Raw genomic sequence first — 15,100 nt, forward strand, 5'->3', positions numbered from 1 at the left:
TTACAAAGAAATAGAGCAATATCTACCTTGCAGCTGCTATCAGAGCAGGGGTTATTTTTACTTTCTGTAATAAACTTAAGCAAACAAAATTGAAATGAAAAACCGTTTGCAACTAGGTTAGAGAAATTTTAATGTAATATGGAATATTGTGAGTTCATTGCCAGCTATTATCAGATCAGGATTAGGTGTATTTGGGCTAAGGCTGTCCTTACAGCCCTGTGGAAGGTTTAATATGCTTTCATTCCTGTAATAAATCAGCTGTTTTCTCCTTGCACGTAAAATGTTACATACTTGTAAAACAGCATCTGCTGGAGAGAGAAAGGAGGGGATGTGATTGACACAGGAGTCCAAAATCTGCTGGTTTGGATCAAAATCCCATTTTATGATACAGCTTTAGGCATCCCCTGCAAAATCAAGACTGAAGACTTGCTTGCATCCTTCTCTCCATGATACTCTATTGACAGTAACAGCTCCCATCATTTTGGGAAGGGATTTGGACAAATTTCCAGAGCAAAGCAGCATGGAAAAAACATTTTACCCTAATTGTTTGGGGTTTATCCTTCACCAACCAGTGGAGCATTCTCTTTCATAGCAAAAACCACTGCAGCTCCCACTTGTCCTTGTAGCACCTGCCTGGTATGTCTAAAGTGAAACAAAAAATGTATCAGATGCTGCCAACAAACAGCATTCCTCACAAGGGACATGGATTTTTACCAGTTTCAGGGCAAGTCTTCAGCCTCAGCTAAGCTCAAAATCCATCACAAAAAATATTAACTAATACTGACTCAAGAACAGATCTAAGCTGTTAATTTTAATTATTAATTTGAGTCACCCACCCCCTTAACATAAATCCATAATAAAGCACAGACACTCATCAGTCTGCCTGCAAAATTCATCTGAGAATATATTAACACTTGCAAAAGGAGCTGAGAACCCCCAGGGAAAGAGCCACACTTGGGGAGACTTTGTCTCCTCTTCCTCCTCTGTCTCCAGGCCCAAAGGTAAAAAATGCACTGGCCAAAGTCAAAGGTGTGTTTTCCAAATAGGCTAAAGAACCCTAACCAAATATGTGTGTGTTTCTATACAGATGCTGAGATGGGTAGACACCTGTAAGTAGGTTTTAAATAATATCAAACACTTGGAGGAAAGAGGTAATTATTGGTACTTTAGAGAAAGGATTTTAAAAAAATGCAACAGCTCATGTCAGCACAGGAATTGTGTCAGGAAATCACATCACAAATATCTCAGAATTGTATCAGAGCTTGGTGAGATGTACCAACAAGTAAAACAGAATCTCTGTGGAACTCTAAGTCCACGCTCAAATACAGGAAAAATACATTGTTACAGACAACCTAATCATTTCCATTTGAGAAGAGCAACCCTGTTGTGCCCAGAGAAAGGGGAATGATTGCTAGCACAGGAAAACAGCAGTAATGGCAGGGTTTAGTTATTTCAGACATGCTGGGTGACAAATCTCATCTGCAGATTGTACTTCAGGCAGTGACTAGATAGGGGACCCACCAAAAAAATCCACCTTGTGACACAGCCACAGCAGTGTCAGGGTCCCCATCAAGAATATTACTGCCAAAAAATGGCACTCTGTAAGGGAGCCTGATACAGGAAGATTCAGTATCTCTAAAGTAGATAAAAGTTGTTTGAAAAAATCCCACTTGATTTTAAAAAGGTGATGCAACTGCAAGCTTGTTAAAATAAACAAAATTTCAAATGTGAAGTATTGGCAGGTGTGTGAAGGTTATGTGAGCACAGCCTGCTGGAAGGTGAATATGCACTCACCTGCTGAAAGGCCAACAGCAAAACAGCTTTGTGTTGGAAAGGCAGGTCAGGGAGGGCATTAGCAACAGCAGCACCAAAAATGATCATAAAACACACATGGAACAGAAAGGAATATAAACCTTGGCGGGCTAGCTGTAAAAAACACAGTATGACAGGCCACAGAAGACTTTAAGGACAAAACTGCAGCATCACAATAATATTTAACACACCTTCATCATTCCATCAGGAGCAGGACAGCTGCCAAATCTGGGGGACCAAGATGGACCTTCCACAGAAAAACCAGTGACTGTACAGAAACCAGATGGGTCTTTTTGCACATTTAGTACAGAAAATCGCTGGGAGCTTTCCATCAATGAAAGGGTGATGCAGATGAAAATGTGACCAAAAAATGAACTGGCATTTTATTGCAGAATAAATTGAAATAGTAAACGATAAGAACTCGCTAGGACCAGCCATAATTCACCCAGCAATTCAGAAACAATTCACAGATAAAATAATAACCTAATCACTAAAATACACATTCCAACACTGTGGAACCTCACCAGCATCAAAGAACAAAAGACAGCACAAATGACAGCTTCTTTTTAAGAAGCCTTTACCACGAGGACCAGTACAGATGAAATCCATCCAGTGTGGACTGGTAGGTAGGAGCAATAATAAAGGACCAAAGCAACAGGCAAATGGACAGGAACTGTGTCAATTATACTGGACAAAAGGTTAGGGAGAGTTTTTAAAGGAAAATTCATACCTCATGAAGCTATTGAAACTTTATGTAGGACTCCAATAACAGCTGGCAGAGCTTTAACTAGCTCTTAATTAAAAGATCTAGAAACCTATTAAAATTATATCCCTGGAGAGACTGACTTGCAAAATGTAAAATCAACAGTGGCACACACAGAGAATAAAATCCAGCTTTCTGGACTCTCAATCCCACCTGCCTCACCTGGGATTTTCAAAGGTTAACAGGACTGGGCACCAGTGGGTAATTGTTTAAATACTGGAATTGAACATTTTCTGACGTGGTCCTGTGACAAAGCTAGCTCCAGCCATTCCACTAACAACTTCCTGCAATCACTTTGCTATTTCAAGGTAAAATTGATTCCTGCAGCGGTGCCACTTTTCTGCTTGAACACTGTAATTATACAAATCCAAGTTGCTATTCAAGTTTAAAACAGACACTTTGTTTTTCTTTTGCCATCCCTGCTTCCCTGCCTCCAAAATCCCTCCAGCCCTGACTGATGGCAGCCCCAGGGGTGACACAGTGACACGGTGACAGACACCTCACACAAACACTCTGGAGTTTCCAGCACAAAATCAAGTCTGCAGGCAGGGAAGGTCTGTGAGCTCTCCCTTCTCCCAAGCCCAGGGCAGCCTGTGTGTGAGCTGTGCCCCCAAAGAAGGCTGGGGCAGGAGCTCAGCAAAGGAGGAGATGGGTGGGGGACAGGGTGTTCAGAATCCCCCTTGCAAGCTCTGCTTTTATTCCTCTCCCTCCACACCAGTGCCTGTGCCCTGTGCAGGGACAGCTCTTCTCCTCCTCCCTTAACCCTTCCCCATCTAAACCCTGCACTAAACACAGCCATGGGGGCTGCTGCCTTCTCCGGCTCTCCTCCTGCTCTGCTCCTGCCCTGCTCCTGCCCTGTCCTTCTCCTGCCCTGCTCCTGCTCTGCTCCTGCCCCTGCCCTTTTCCTGCTCTGCTCCTGCCCTTCTCCTGTCCTTCTCCTGCCCTGCTCCTGCCTTTCTCCTGCCCTGCTCCTGTCCTTCTCCTGCTCTGCTCCTGCCTTTCTCCTGCCCTGCTCCTGTCCTTCTCCTGCTCTGCTCCTGCCCTGCTCCTGCCCTGCTCCTGCCCTTCTCCTGCTCTGCTCCTGCCTTTCTCCTGCCCTGCTCCTGCCCTTCTCCTGCTCTGCTCCTGCCTTTCTCCTGCCCTGCTCCTGCTCTGCTCCTGCCCTGCTCCTGCCCTGCACCTGCTCTACTCCTGCCCTGCTCCTGCCCTGCACCTGCTCTGCTCCTGCCCTGCTCCTGCCCTTCTTCTGCCCTGCTCCCTCTGAAGATCAGGCACCAAAAAAAGCCTTAGAGATTCACCAAATCCCTGCAGTTTTGCAAATCTAAACCAAAGTGCATGGTGGGTCCTGCATACACTTCAAAGAAAAAAGAGATTACAAGTGGATCTTTAAATCTGTGCTAAAAAGCAAGAGTGTAGAAAACAAGTCGTACACTCACTGTTTCCAGCCCTTCACAGCCATCTCCACTTCTCCACTATTTCCTTAAACAGACCCTTGGGGGACAAGAAATCCCTCCCCTGCTCAGGACACTGAAGGCACAGCAGGCAGTGAGAGCATCCATCCCCTGCCCAGGAACATTGGGCAGCTCGTAATTAAACTGCAAAGCTTTGGAATGTTTTTCTATTCACTTCTGCAAGACAGTTTTAGACTTCCAGACTACCACTGTGCCTTCCAGAAGAAACATTTATTTAATACGCTGTGCTAGTACTTCTCTCACAACACTAAGAGCAAAGAAAAAGCTTTAAAATGCAGGAGAGGTCTGGATTTAGCAATTAAACCTTCATTTGTGTTTAATTTAGCAATATGAGGATTCTGCCAATTCAATGTCTTCAGAATGCTTTTAATATATCTGCATTAATGCACAGCCCATGAGGCAGTGCTGCCATTTCCTCATACAGCTGCTGGATCAGTGGGGAAACCTTCCCTTGGTGAGGTTGGATTCTCCAGTCAGCTTCAGGGAAATGAAACACAAGCAGCTCCAAATTTCAGCTTCAGAAGAGCTGGAATACTTGTTCCTAATCAGAAAGAGATGATCTGTCAAACACACACTCAGTGACACAACGTTACTGTTCAGAGTAGAAGGTGAAGCAATTTCTGTGTGGAAACAAGAGCCTTTCAAAATACAGGGATGACTGTAACCCATCTATTTTTTATGCCTTAAAAATGAGTTGGAATGTAAAAAAGGAATGATGCAGTGTTCCTTTTAAAGCAGAGAGGAATAATGACAGTTCTATTAGTCAGCTACACAAAGGGCCCCATGTCCAGAGTCTCTGAGAAAGCCAAACCACGAAGTTAAAACAATCTGAGGGAGAGTTTTGCTCAGGGAGATGCTTGAGATCTATATTGCCTCGTTATACAAATGTAAATTCCAGGATGCATAATATGAAGATTAGCTCAAAGAATGTGTTCCCTGTCAAGAGTGCAATAGAAATCCATCCTTGCAGAGATGCAGGAACAAACCCTCTGTGCAGCAGCTCTGCACAGACACAATCTGCATTTTCTGGCTGCAATTGGGATTGCCCAAATCATGCAGATCTTCCAGAACAGCCTCTCAAAATTGATACCTTATTACCAACCCCTCTTCTCTCAGCTCCCCATACTTTTATGAGTGATAATGCTTTCCTGGCCTGAGTCACAAACTTATTCTTTTAAAACATTTCACATTTATATGAAAGCCAAACTGGCTATCTTCTTGAGCACTCATGAAACTTGAGTCCTCCCACATGACTCACCCAGACAACACTAATATAATATCATCCCTTTTTTTAAAATATATATATATATTTGGAATTAAACATCAAGACAGAGTAATTATTTTATTGATTACCAATACTGAAAACAATAATACAAATGAAAATTTTATTTATTTAGCATTAGAACCTACCCTCCCAACAGTGCAAGATCAGCAATTACAGTACAAAGCAAATTATTTGTTGGGAAGAATTTTCCCACATCTAGAGTTAGTCAGGGCTCATGTCTCCTTCAGATGTGTTCTAGGTTGTTATAAAGAAGAAAAAGCTTCAGTGCCAGCCCGTGATGCCCTCACTTTTTTTGGCTAATGATAACCAGAGGTGTTTCCTGGAACTCCTCTGAGCACCTGTGCCCACAGGGGCTAAGGACACACCATTGTCTGAGTCTGAAAACACAGAAGATTGGGAATAGAATAGAAAAAAATGACCTTTTAGGACAATCCAAGCTCCTGCACGTTCAGGTCTCTCGTCCTGCTGGAGAACAGAGTCTAGGGAAGAGCACTGCAGGGAGGGGAAGCAGCAGCAGCCGTGCTGGGACAGCACAGACCCCCAGGAGATGCACAGAGACCTGGGACTCTAAAGGGGCTCTCAGGTACCACTCTGAGGTCTCTGATGTACCTGTGAGCACTGCTAATGATTCCCTCCTCCAGAGGAAACCTCTGCTGAGCCTGACAAAGCACCAGTGAGGCTTTGATGCCCTCTTTGTTCTAGGAAAAGATGAAGACAGATCATTTAGCTATTTTCCCTGTGCCTGGGACACTGTTCTAGAAACAGGTTTTAGAAAATCAGCTCTTAAGCCCTGGGCTGTGCCTGAGAGAGACAGACTGCTGGGAGGCTTTGCTGTGGTGTTTTTCATGAAATCTGTTCTTTTCAAAGCAGGTAGAGCTGTGATTTAAAGTTTATCACCGCTGTTCCAACACAGCATCTTAACTACCCTGTTCCCCACTCTCTTTTTGAAATAACTCGGTTCCTTTCATCCAGCTGATGAAAAGTTCCATTTTCAGCACAACCCAAAGTAACCACATTTCTCTGTGATTTTGGTTTCCTTGTTTAACTATGCTGGCTCAGAAGCATCCTCAGGGTAAAGCTCCTCGTGAAGGCTCCTGCTGACAGCAGAGCCCAGAGCAGGCAGAGCAGGCACAGAGCTCCAGGAGCAGCAGGGCAGGGCCAGGGGCCAGCAGGGAGGAGCAGGGTGGGAAGGAGCAGTGCCAGCAGGCTCAGAGCACCCAGCAAAGCTCCAGGGACAGAGGGCTCAGCCTTCAGCCAGCCCCTGCTGCTGACACAAGGAGATCTAAAGTCCATCTGCTCTCTCCAAGGCCTTCAGGACAATTAGCAGAGTAGATAATGAGAGAGAAACTCTTATCAAGGGGGAGAATTTACTGATCTTTTCCACTCCAGGCTGCAGCTTCACAGTTACTTTAGGCTGACCTAATTACAGACTGCTGAAGATGACTCTGGATTTTCTCTCTGTCCCTTGCTAGAGCTGGAACTGAGCACACTGAGCAGCATTTGGGGTTTCACACAGCGCTGTGATTCACTCAAAAAGTAATTTTCCTGCTTTTTAAAGTTCTTAACAAGTTACTGCTGGGCTGGATCAGTTCCTTCCTTTGGCTCAGCCCAAGCACCTCAAGGGAGCATTAGAGAAAATAAGGTAGAAACCCCATGAGGAGAGGAATTCAGCTCCACCTGGAGAGACAGAAACAGCCTGAGTTCTGGGCACCTGAGTTCTGCACCTTTTCCCAAGCACTTCCATCCTGCTCAGGACTGTCCCACAGCAGGAGGCTCAGACAGAAAAGCCCTGTGTGCCCACCAGGCTGGAAATAACAGCTCCAGGGCAGCAGTGGGGAGTGGTGACACATCTCAGCCTTCCAGGAACACAGCTTAGCAAGATGTCAGCAAAAAACATTCTATCAGGGTTCCATAAAGAGCCAGCTTGAAAAAAAGCTGTTCAAGTTCTAGAAATCTGTTACTTTTCTATTTTCACTTCTTTATCTCATTGTTTCATATGAATGTTCAGAGCAGACTTCATACTTGTAAGATCTAAAATGGATGTTTTTGTGGTTTGGGGCTAGAAGACAACATCCTTCACAGTTACCAATGGTCAGAAATTAATCTGTGTGATAAATGAAAAGAGGAAACAATTGGCAACAGCTCCAGTTCTGCAAATCAATTAGTAATCATTCAGAAAATGAAGTAAGAATATCTTTACAAGCAGAATTGCTATCTTTGTCTGCAAATAAGCAATTTACTTATTACCAGCACCTGGTCACACAAGCCATATTTGAAGCTTCTCCTTGGTGTTTCTCAATGACACTAAATAGCTCCAAAATTTCCTTTTGGTAATTCCCTAGGCCCTTGTCCTTGCTTAGCTGCTCAAAAGCCATTTTTTGGGAAGGATTCCCTCCCTGGCAGGGTGAGCAGGCCCTGGCACACTGGCCCTGGATCCCTGGCAGTGCCCAGGGACAGGCTGGACACTGGGGCTGGGAGCAGTGGGAGGTGTCCCCGTGGATGTGCCACCCAATACTGAGAGCTCATCCCTGCAGAGAAAGCTTTAGGAACCCAAATCCAATTTTGCAGAGTTTCCATAGTCATTTCCTGAGCTGTAATTCTGCTGCCTTATTACACTGAAATAACTGAAAGTATTTCAGCGTTTTCTTGGATCACTGTTGCCATGAATATACAAGACACTCTTCAGGTACACTCAAAGCTAGCTTGGGCTCCTCAGCACTCTCACAATTCATCAGATAGCAAGAGAAAGTGTAAATTCTCTGTCCTGTAGGCATAGAAACAAGGCTTGTCTGAAAGATGATGCTTCACTTTGTGAGTCCCAGCACAATTTGCTGTAGGATGATGAATAATACGAGTTTTATGTAATTGTAATGTAATTATAGCACATGTCTTAAGCTCATCTAAACCAGCTTCTTGGGCTTCACAGAGAACAAATCCAAAAGTTACAGAAGATCATTTACCAAAATAGTTTTTGAGATTGACAACACACAGTCCCCAACATAGCTGCTTTACTGAAAAGTGAGATCAGATTACTCTTAAAAGAAGAAAAAGTAGTGTTTTCCCTTATTTTTTAACCACCAGGAAATATCCTTCCCCTTTTCCTTTCCTATTAAAATAGAGGTGAAGTTAGTGACTCAAAGAAAACTAATGCTGTAAATTATTGACCTCCATAGGTCTGAAATGATGGCTGGTACCACTGAATCCTTGAAACATGGTTGGAAGAAGTAAGTGGAAAAGTTTTCTACGCTACTGTAGAATTTTCTAGTGGTGTGTGCACCTTGTGAAGTCTTAAATATCTGCCTGACAGTACAGACAGAAGTGATTTTCAACAAACAAGTTCTGCTCAAAAGTAGCTTGCACTGAGCTGACTGATCTTCATTTAACATGATTACTTAGCCATGAATTAAAATCAGAACTCTCTGCCTTTTCAGCGTGAAACTCCATTTATCCCAGAGTCTTTTACACTCAATGAAAAATGAAAAGATAATTTCCTTCTGTTTCTTTATGTAATGTAAGCACAGTTAACACACATTTGCTGCACCATTCCATTACCCAGGTTAACATGCAGCATGGAATGCCCTAGCAGTATGTTTATAGAAAACAGAGCTTTTTAAATGCTGCTGAGTGGAAAGAGAGAATTGGAATAAGATGAGTGAAAAATTCATTTGTTCCCTCTCCCTGAGGACAAAGGCATCCTCAGTGGGAAATGAAGAGGAAAGCAGGGAAACAGCTTTGCAAACGAGGATGTCCAGAGGTCTGATTTACAAAAATAAAGCGCTCCAGTTAATTCCATTAACCTCTGCCAAAAAGCAGCTTAGGTAGGATTCTTACAAATCTTCAGCCTCACAGAAAGGCAGAGCTTCTGAGAAGGCTGGATGAGAAGGCCAGGAGTGCTGGCAAACAGCTCGTTCCCCAGGGAGCCCAGAGCAGTGGCAATGTCCCCTGGGGAGGCTGGAATTGCTGTGCTGCTGCTGCTGGGGATGGATAAACACAGGAGCAGGCATGGATACATCTGGAAAAGTCAGATTGACCCAGTTAGGACATAAATGAGCCCACAATGTCATCTCCCCGTGCAGAGAGCAGAGCATTTATTCTATGGAGGGCAGCCCAAAGCTCTCACACCAGCACAGGAGAAAGGCAAGCAAAAGGAACCTCAGCAAAATCAACATGTCTGAAAAGTGCTTTGGGTTCATCATGCAAGCATGCTTGCTTTTCTCTTGTGGCTTTTTTCATACAAAAAGAAATAAGACTTCTGAATTTTAAAATGTTGCTAAGTTTAAGCAGTGCAAGGCAGCATAAAGAGGTGTTTATTGATGATGTGCTGATTAGCCATCAAACAGAAAGACTTGTCATCCAGAAAAAAATCCCTGAGCTTGTAACAACAAATACAGCTGACTTCAGAGGGAATGCTGGATAAAATCTAGCACAGGATACAGCTCAAGCTGTAAGCCCAAAGAAATAGTCTTGTGCTATTTAATTGAGAAGCTGAAACTCTGAAATACCCTCCATGAGTTAATAAAAGCCTTGCCCAGGGAGTTGTGAGGTGCCTGAGCTGTGTCTGCTCCCCTCTCCCCGTGTCTGTAGCACTCTGGGGAAAGCAGCAGGCAAAGGGGAATAACTCTGATTAACCAGAGAAAAGAGCTGGGAAACCAATTCCCATCACTAATATCTCTGCAATTCCATGGTCCCCACCAATAATTCACCCTGAAGAACTTCAAAAAATATCTGAGAACAGGTCAGAATGAGGGTTAAGAGATATCAAAGCTACCTAATCCACAATGTGTGACTATTACAAATATGGGTCATCAAAATTTTCATGCATGAGACTTCGTAATCTTTGTTACTTAATTACATTTCAGTAGAACTGTGGATGGATGGGAGCACCCTTAAAATTCTTCCCCACCATTCCAATTAGTCTGGCACACTTACATTTAGGAGAAAAAAATAAAAAATCAAGAAAACCTGAAAATAATGCTGATGGGAATGATTATTTTAAAAATTGAATTGGGGGAGAAAAGAACAGAGAGCAGAATTACCTTCCAATTGGATAAGCCAATTAATATTGGCTCCAGGATATTTTATATAAAGCACAGGAGGTCCAGTAGAATTATTTCACTCAGCTGTTGTGAGCTGATACACTGCCCTCATTTTGCATTTCACAGAAAAGAAAGAAAAAGGTAAAATAATCTAGAGAAAAGAAAATTAGAATATATATTTTTTGAAATTACCTACGATGTGTTGAACCAGTTGCACTCAGAAAAGATTGACAGAAACCACACAACAATCCTCCACTTGACAAAAACATTACCAATAACAGATGAGGGGGTGGGGAGGGAAACAAGGGGAAAAATCCAGTTATTTGCAACCAAGGTTAGGCTGGGTGACCAAAAGAACTTCTGTAACCTCCAGCTGTAGATTTCTCTTGAGGTTCCCTTCCCCAGGGGGGACAGGCTGGTGTTTGCAGCACATCCTGCACCTCAGGGCAGCTCTCACCCTGCTCCAGCTGAGCTGCCAGATGTTGGCAAAGGATGCATAAGCTTCTTACAAATAAACCCCACAATTTATCCCAGCTTCTAGGCAACTTTATTACTTCCTACATTAGGCTATCAAAAATATGAAGTGGTCTTAGGTGAAAGCAATTCAATGGATTACAAATTTGATGGAGTAAGTAGAAAACCAGGCTTAAAAAAAAAAACCCAGCCCAGATCTACATCTGACACAAAGAGTTTGCTGCAGCAACAGATCAGCAGATGAGGTGAACAGTGAGCTTCCAGCACCAAGGAATGACAACATGTCCTAGAAGTTTCTCTCCCCTGGATCAAGCAGGGAAATCAACATTTATTCCAGTAAAGAGAGATTCTGAAAGCGCTAAATATAGAAACTACAAATCACAGATTCAGCACAATGAGTAATAAAGATGCCTCAGAAATACAGGAAAAGCAGAAGTAGCCAGCTATGATGTCATGGAGCTCATTTCAAATCTACCTAAGGCTAATTACAGCAGGCCAGGCTCAGCACCTTGCAGGATAAATCAAGTCTGTGCTCACTGCAGGGTGGAGAAACAGGCAAAGGGATAACACAGATCCCTGGTTCCTTACATGTCCCTGAAATTGGGAATGAATTCAGCTTTTCAGGGCACACCTTTCTCTCCAGAAATGGCAGTGGTGCATTTCAAGGCAGCTCAGGAGTGCCTCTGGCATCATGCAGAGGTGGTCAGAGGTGACTGTGACCCTTTATCAAGTGTAAATAAATGATAGATACAGATAGAAAATACAGCTGGAAGGTGTTTGGTTTCTGGAGGTACAAAAGGGTAACACTGAGCACAAGTGAGGTGTATGGCACAAAGTGTGGACTCCTGTTTGATAGCTCATGTGTTAAAGGGAAAAAAAACAAATCAAAAAACTGCTTAACTCAGCAGGGAGTTCTGAGGTACAAAACAACCCTTGAATGAAGGGACTAAAAACTTACAATAACCTTGCCTTTGTTATGAATGAAATTGAAATTAGACAGCTAGGTTTATTGAATTAACAGCAGTTTAACTAAAAATGAATTCAATTTAGTGAATTGAATAGCAATTTGGTATAAAATAACACAACTTAGTAAAACCATACAATTTAGTAAAAGCATACAATTTAATAAAAAAATACAATTTATATATGTAATTTGCCAGTAATTAAGTATGATTAAAGCATAAGCTAAACTGACTGGGGTATGGAGAGGGCTTCTCAGCCCATCTCACATACAAAATAAAACAAAACAATTCAAGCTAAATTTATATACTGTGTGCTTATACATATTCATTAATGTTTCCCATAAGTCTCCTCCTATTTCTGATTTTTTTGACTTTATGTCACTGTTCCTCATGGCCTCACTTGTTGTTAGGGGGTCTCCAGTTCTCTTTTGGGGGTCTTTGGATGAAGGCTCACACTCATCCTCGCTGTCCTCTGGATAACCTCACAGGTCTGCATGTGTGTACTAAGTGTTGTGTTATGTAAGTCCACTAATCAGTCTTACATTTAATGAATTTTCAGGCCCTATGCTTAAAGTCATTCCAGCTTTGTCCATCTCAAGGTCGATTTCATTTTGGGACATCACTGATCTCAAAACTACATCCTGTACTTTAGTTTTAACATGTAACATCTGTAATGGGGTGCATCTGCCTTGTAACACTGATTCTCTTTATTGCTTTATAATAATAACTTTCCAAATAATTACAATTTAGTTAGCATGAATCAATGCCATTTATTACATCTTTTTATCATGTCCACTCCTCAAATCCCAAAAGCAAATGGAATCAGACTTGCCTCTCATGTCCCCAGTGCACAGCACAGGCTCCAGACACAATGGGCACACCCAAAACCTGATCCTCACAGTGAAAATGGAGTTAAGGATTCCATTTAACAAAAGCTTTCTGATGTTCTCACCTTCCTTCCACCTGTTTCCAGGCAGTGGAATTAATTCAGCAAGCAGATTGTGTAACAACAGATTATCTGAGTTCAGTTTTCCTCCCTTGTGCCATGCAGTGTTTCTGCCAGCAGCTGCTTGGAAATGCCACCTTGGCAGTCCTGGTGAAATCAACAGCACTTTGGAATTCCAAAGCTGCAGAACAGGAATATGAAATACTATTGGAAATATCCAAACTGTGAAAGCAAATACAGATGGATTTCCAGAACAGGAGACTTACACAAGTCTGCCTGAGCAAAGGGAATGTGAGCAGAGAGTATTTGACTCCAACAGGGCCCTGCAGCACATGGACAGGACAGCCCATCTCATCCACGGGACTTTGGCACTTCTTAGGTCATTCCAGCAGCATTCCATGTTGCTCTTCCACAGCCCAAAGGTGTAAAATGCTCTGAGAAGAACAGACCTTGTGGTGCATGGATGTAGAGCCTACAATGTCCAAGAGCTGTTCCTTGCCTGGACAATAGGACAAATAATTTGGGGGTTTTGCCATATCAAGACAAAACTCCAGTTCTCCACTTGCCCATACCACGAGGCACTAAAACTGCTATAAATGTCTTATTTACAATGAGTTCTGCTTCCTGGTCCTTAACCTAAATTCTCACCTCACAAGCCAACAGCCATAGGTCTTGCTACAACCAAACTCTGTTCCATGTAATAGAGAAAAGAGAGGAGTAGAGAACTGACCTTTATCAGTCCTGCAGAACCTAAACCAGGAGAAAAGGGTAGGCCTGGCTAATCCCAGTTTAGCTGGGAAGAGCAATGCACCCCACCCTCATCAGGAGGGATCGTGTCAGTGCTGTGTGCCAGGGAATAAGGGCAAGAACAAACGAGCTGTTTCCACAGCACACAGGCACAAAGGTTTTCTGTGAGACACAAGTATCTGCAGCTCTTCACTTTTGTTTCCAGATGTTCCCAGGGTATTCCCAAGAGGTGAGACAGATATGACAGGTATGATGATGTGTGCTGCAGCACTGAGGCCACATTAAACCGTGGGCAGATCCAAACCAAAGAATGCTGGTGCAGATTTGACAAGGCAGAAAAGCAAGCACTGGCAGTCAGATGTGCTCCATGTGCACAGCCAGAGAACATCACAGGACACAGTCCTGGGAACCCTTCCCCTGTATTTGCCATACCCTTGTACCTTCAAGCACTGAAATCCGCACAGCAAACCTCTGCAGACAGGTTCGCTTTCCTTTTAATTGTGCCACAGGAATCCCAGGTCAGGAAAGGTGCAAGCATTTCCCACTTTATTACAGGGAACCAATCCCTTCTATTTCACAAACAATTCACTGCTTTGGGCTTGAAAAATAAACACATGCATTGAGATTGATCTTCCTTGTAATTACACAGTAGCCCTCTGTCTAGCTTCATCAGACATTTATCAGATTTTTAGCTGCAGCTTACTCAGGAAAGGCCTTGTTCTGTTGCCATTATCATTGTCAAGTAGTTCAATCAAATTTAATGGCATGATTTGTTTAATAGCAGTCTACCCAACAGAAGAAAGAATGGATAAATCCAGCTCCCAGTCAGGTTTCTGTCTCATCCCAGCTGGAATTACGCTTCTGCTAACCACACACACGTTCCATGGTAATTTTCTCCCATCCTTCCCCTGTGCTAGCTTTTCAAGTGGTTCTTAATTAGCTCTGGTTTATTTATGAAAGCATATTTTGCTAGACTTTCCCCAAGAGCTTTAGTAAACAGCTATATTAAGCTCATATTTACTTATCACATCTCCTGTAATGCTTCCAAGGAGGAGGGGGAAGGGGAGATGGTTTAGAGGGGCAGAGCTGTGTTTGGGCTCTGAAGGCTACTGCTACTTGGAGCCCATCTCCTAAGCCTGACTTCCACTGAAAATCTTGTTATTCCAAGCATGGCTGTGTGCAAATGTCCATCTGTCTCCTTTCTCACTGATTTTTAGCCAACTTGCTTATTGTGGCCTAATTCAGCAGAAGGAAAAGCTCTTCTTAAAAAAATTCTTATGAATTCTGTGAACAGAATATGGGAGAGTGCCTGTATGAATATTCCCAAAACCACCAAATCTGGGAATGATTTCACCACACACACTTCAGTAGAGATCCCTCTGTGCCCATTTTCCCCCTTTCCTGTCACTTTTAACCCTGTTCTGGCCCAGTTTGACCCCTAGCATTTAGCTGATTTTTATTTTGGAAAGATAAAAGGTGGCACAGTTTGTGTCATTTAAAACTGTTAAGTTCTACAGGATAGGCAAATGAACATGAAACTTAAAAACTTTGAATTTTTACAATGCTTGCTTTTAAAGCACTTAGAAATTAAATTAAACTAAAT

At 42.9% G+C, this 15,100-nt stretch overlaps 1 protein-coding gene across 2 annotated transcripts in view; it reads left to right on the forward strand.

The window, feature by feature from the left end:
• The window catches only part of LRRTM3 (leucine rich repeat transmembrane neuronal 3), a 76,035-nt gene that overhangs the window by 21,538 nt on the left and 39,397 nt on the right, over positions 1–15,100 (forward strand). Inside the window, exon 3 of one of the 2 annotated variants that reach the window (XM_015633607.2) lies at positions 8,506–8,556. The exons of the other annotated variant lie outside the window; for it this stretch is intronic. Coding sequence (XP_015489093.1) covers positions 8,506–8,511 — 6 coding nt within the window. The 3' untranslated portion in view covers positions 8,512–8,556. The remainder of the gene's footprint in view (positions 1–8,505; positions 8,557–15,100) is intronic. 2 annotated transcript variants of the gene reach the window in all.

This window comes from Parus major, chromosome 6 (assembly GCF_001522545.3).
Source record: "Parus major isolate Abel chromosome 6, Parus_major1.1, whole genome shotgun sequence".
Classification (NCBI taxonomy): Eukaryota; Metazoa; Chordata; class Aves; order Passeriformes; family Paridae; genus Parus; species Parus major.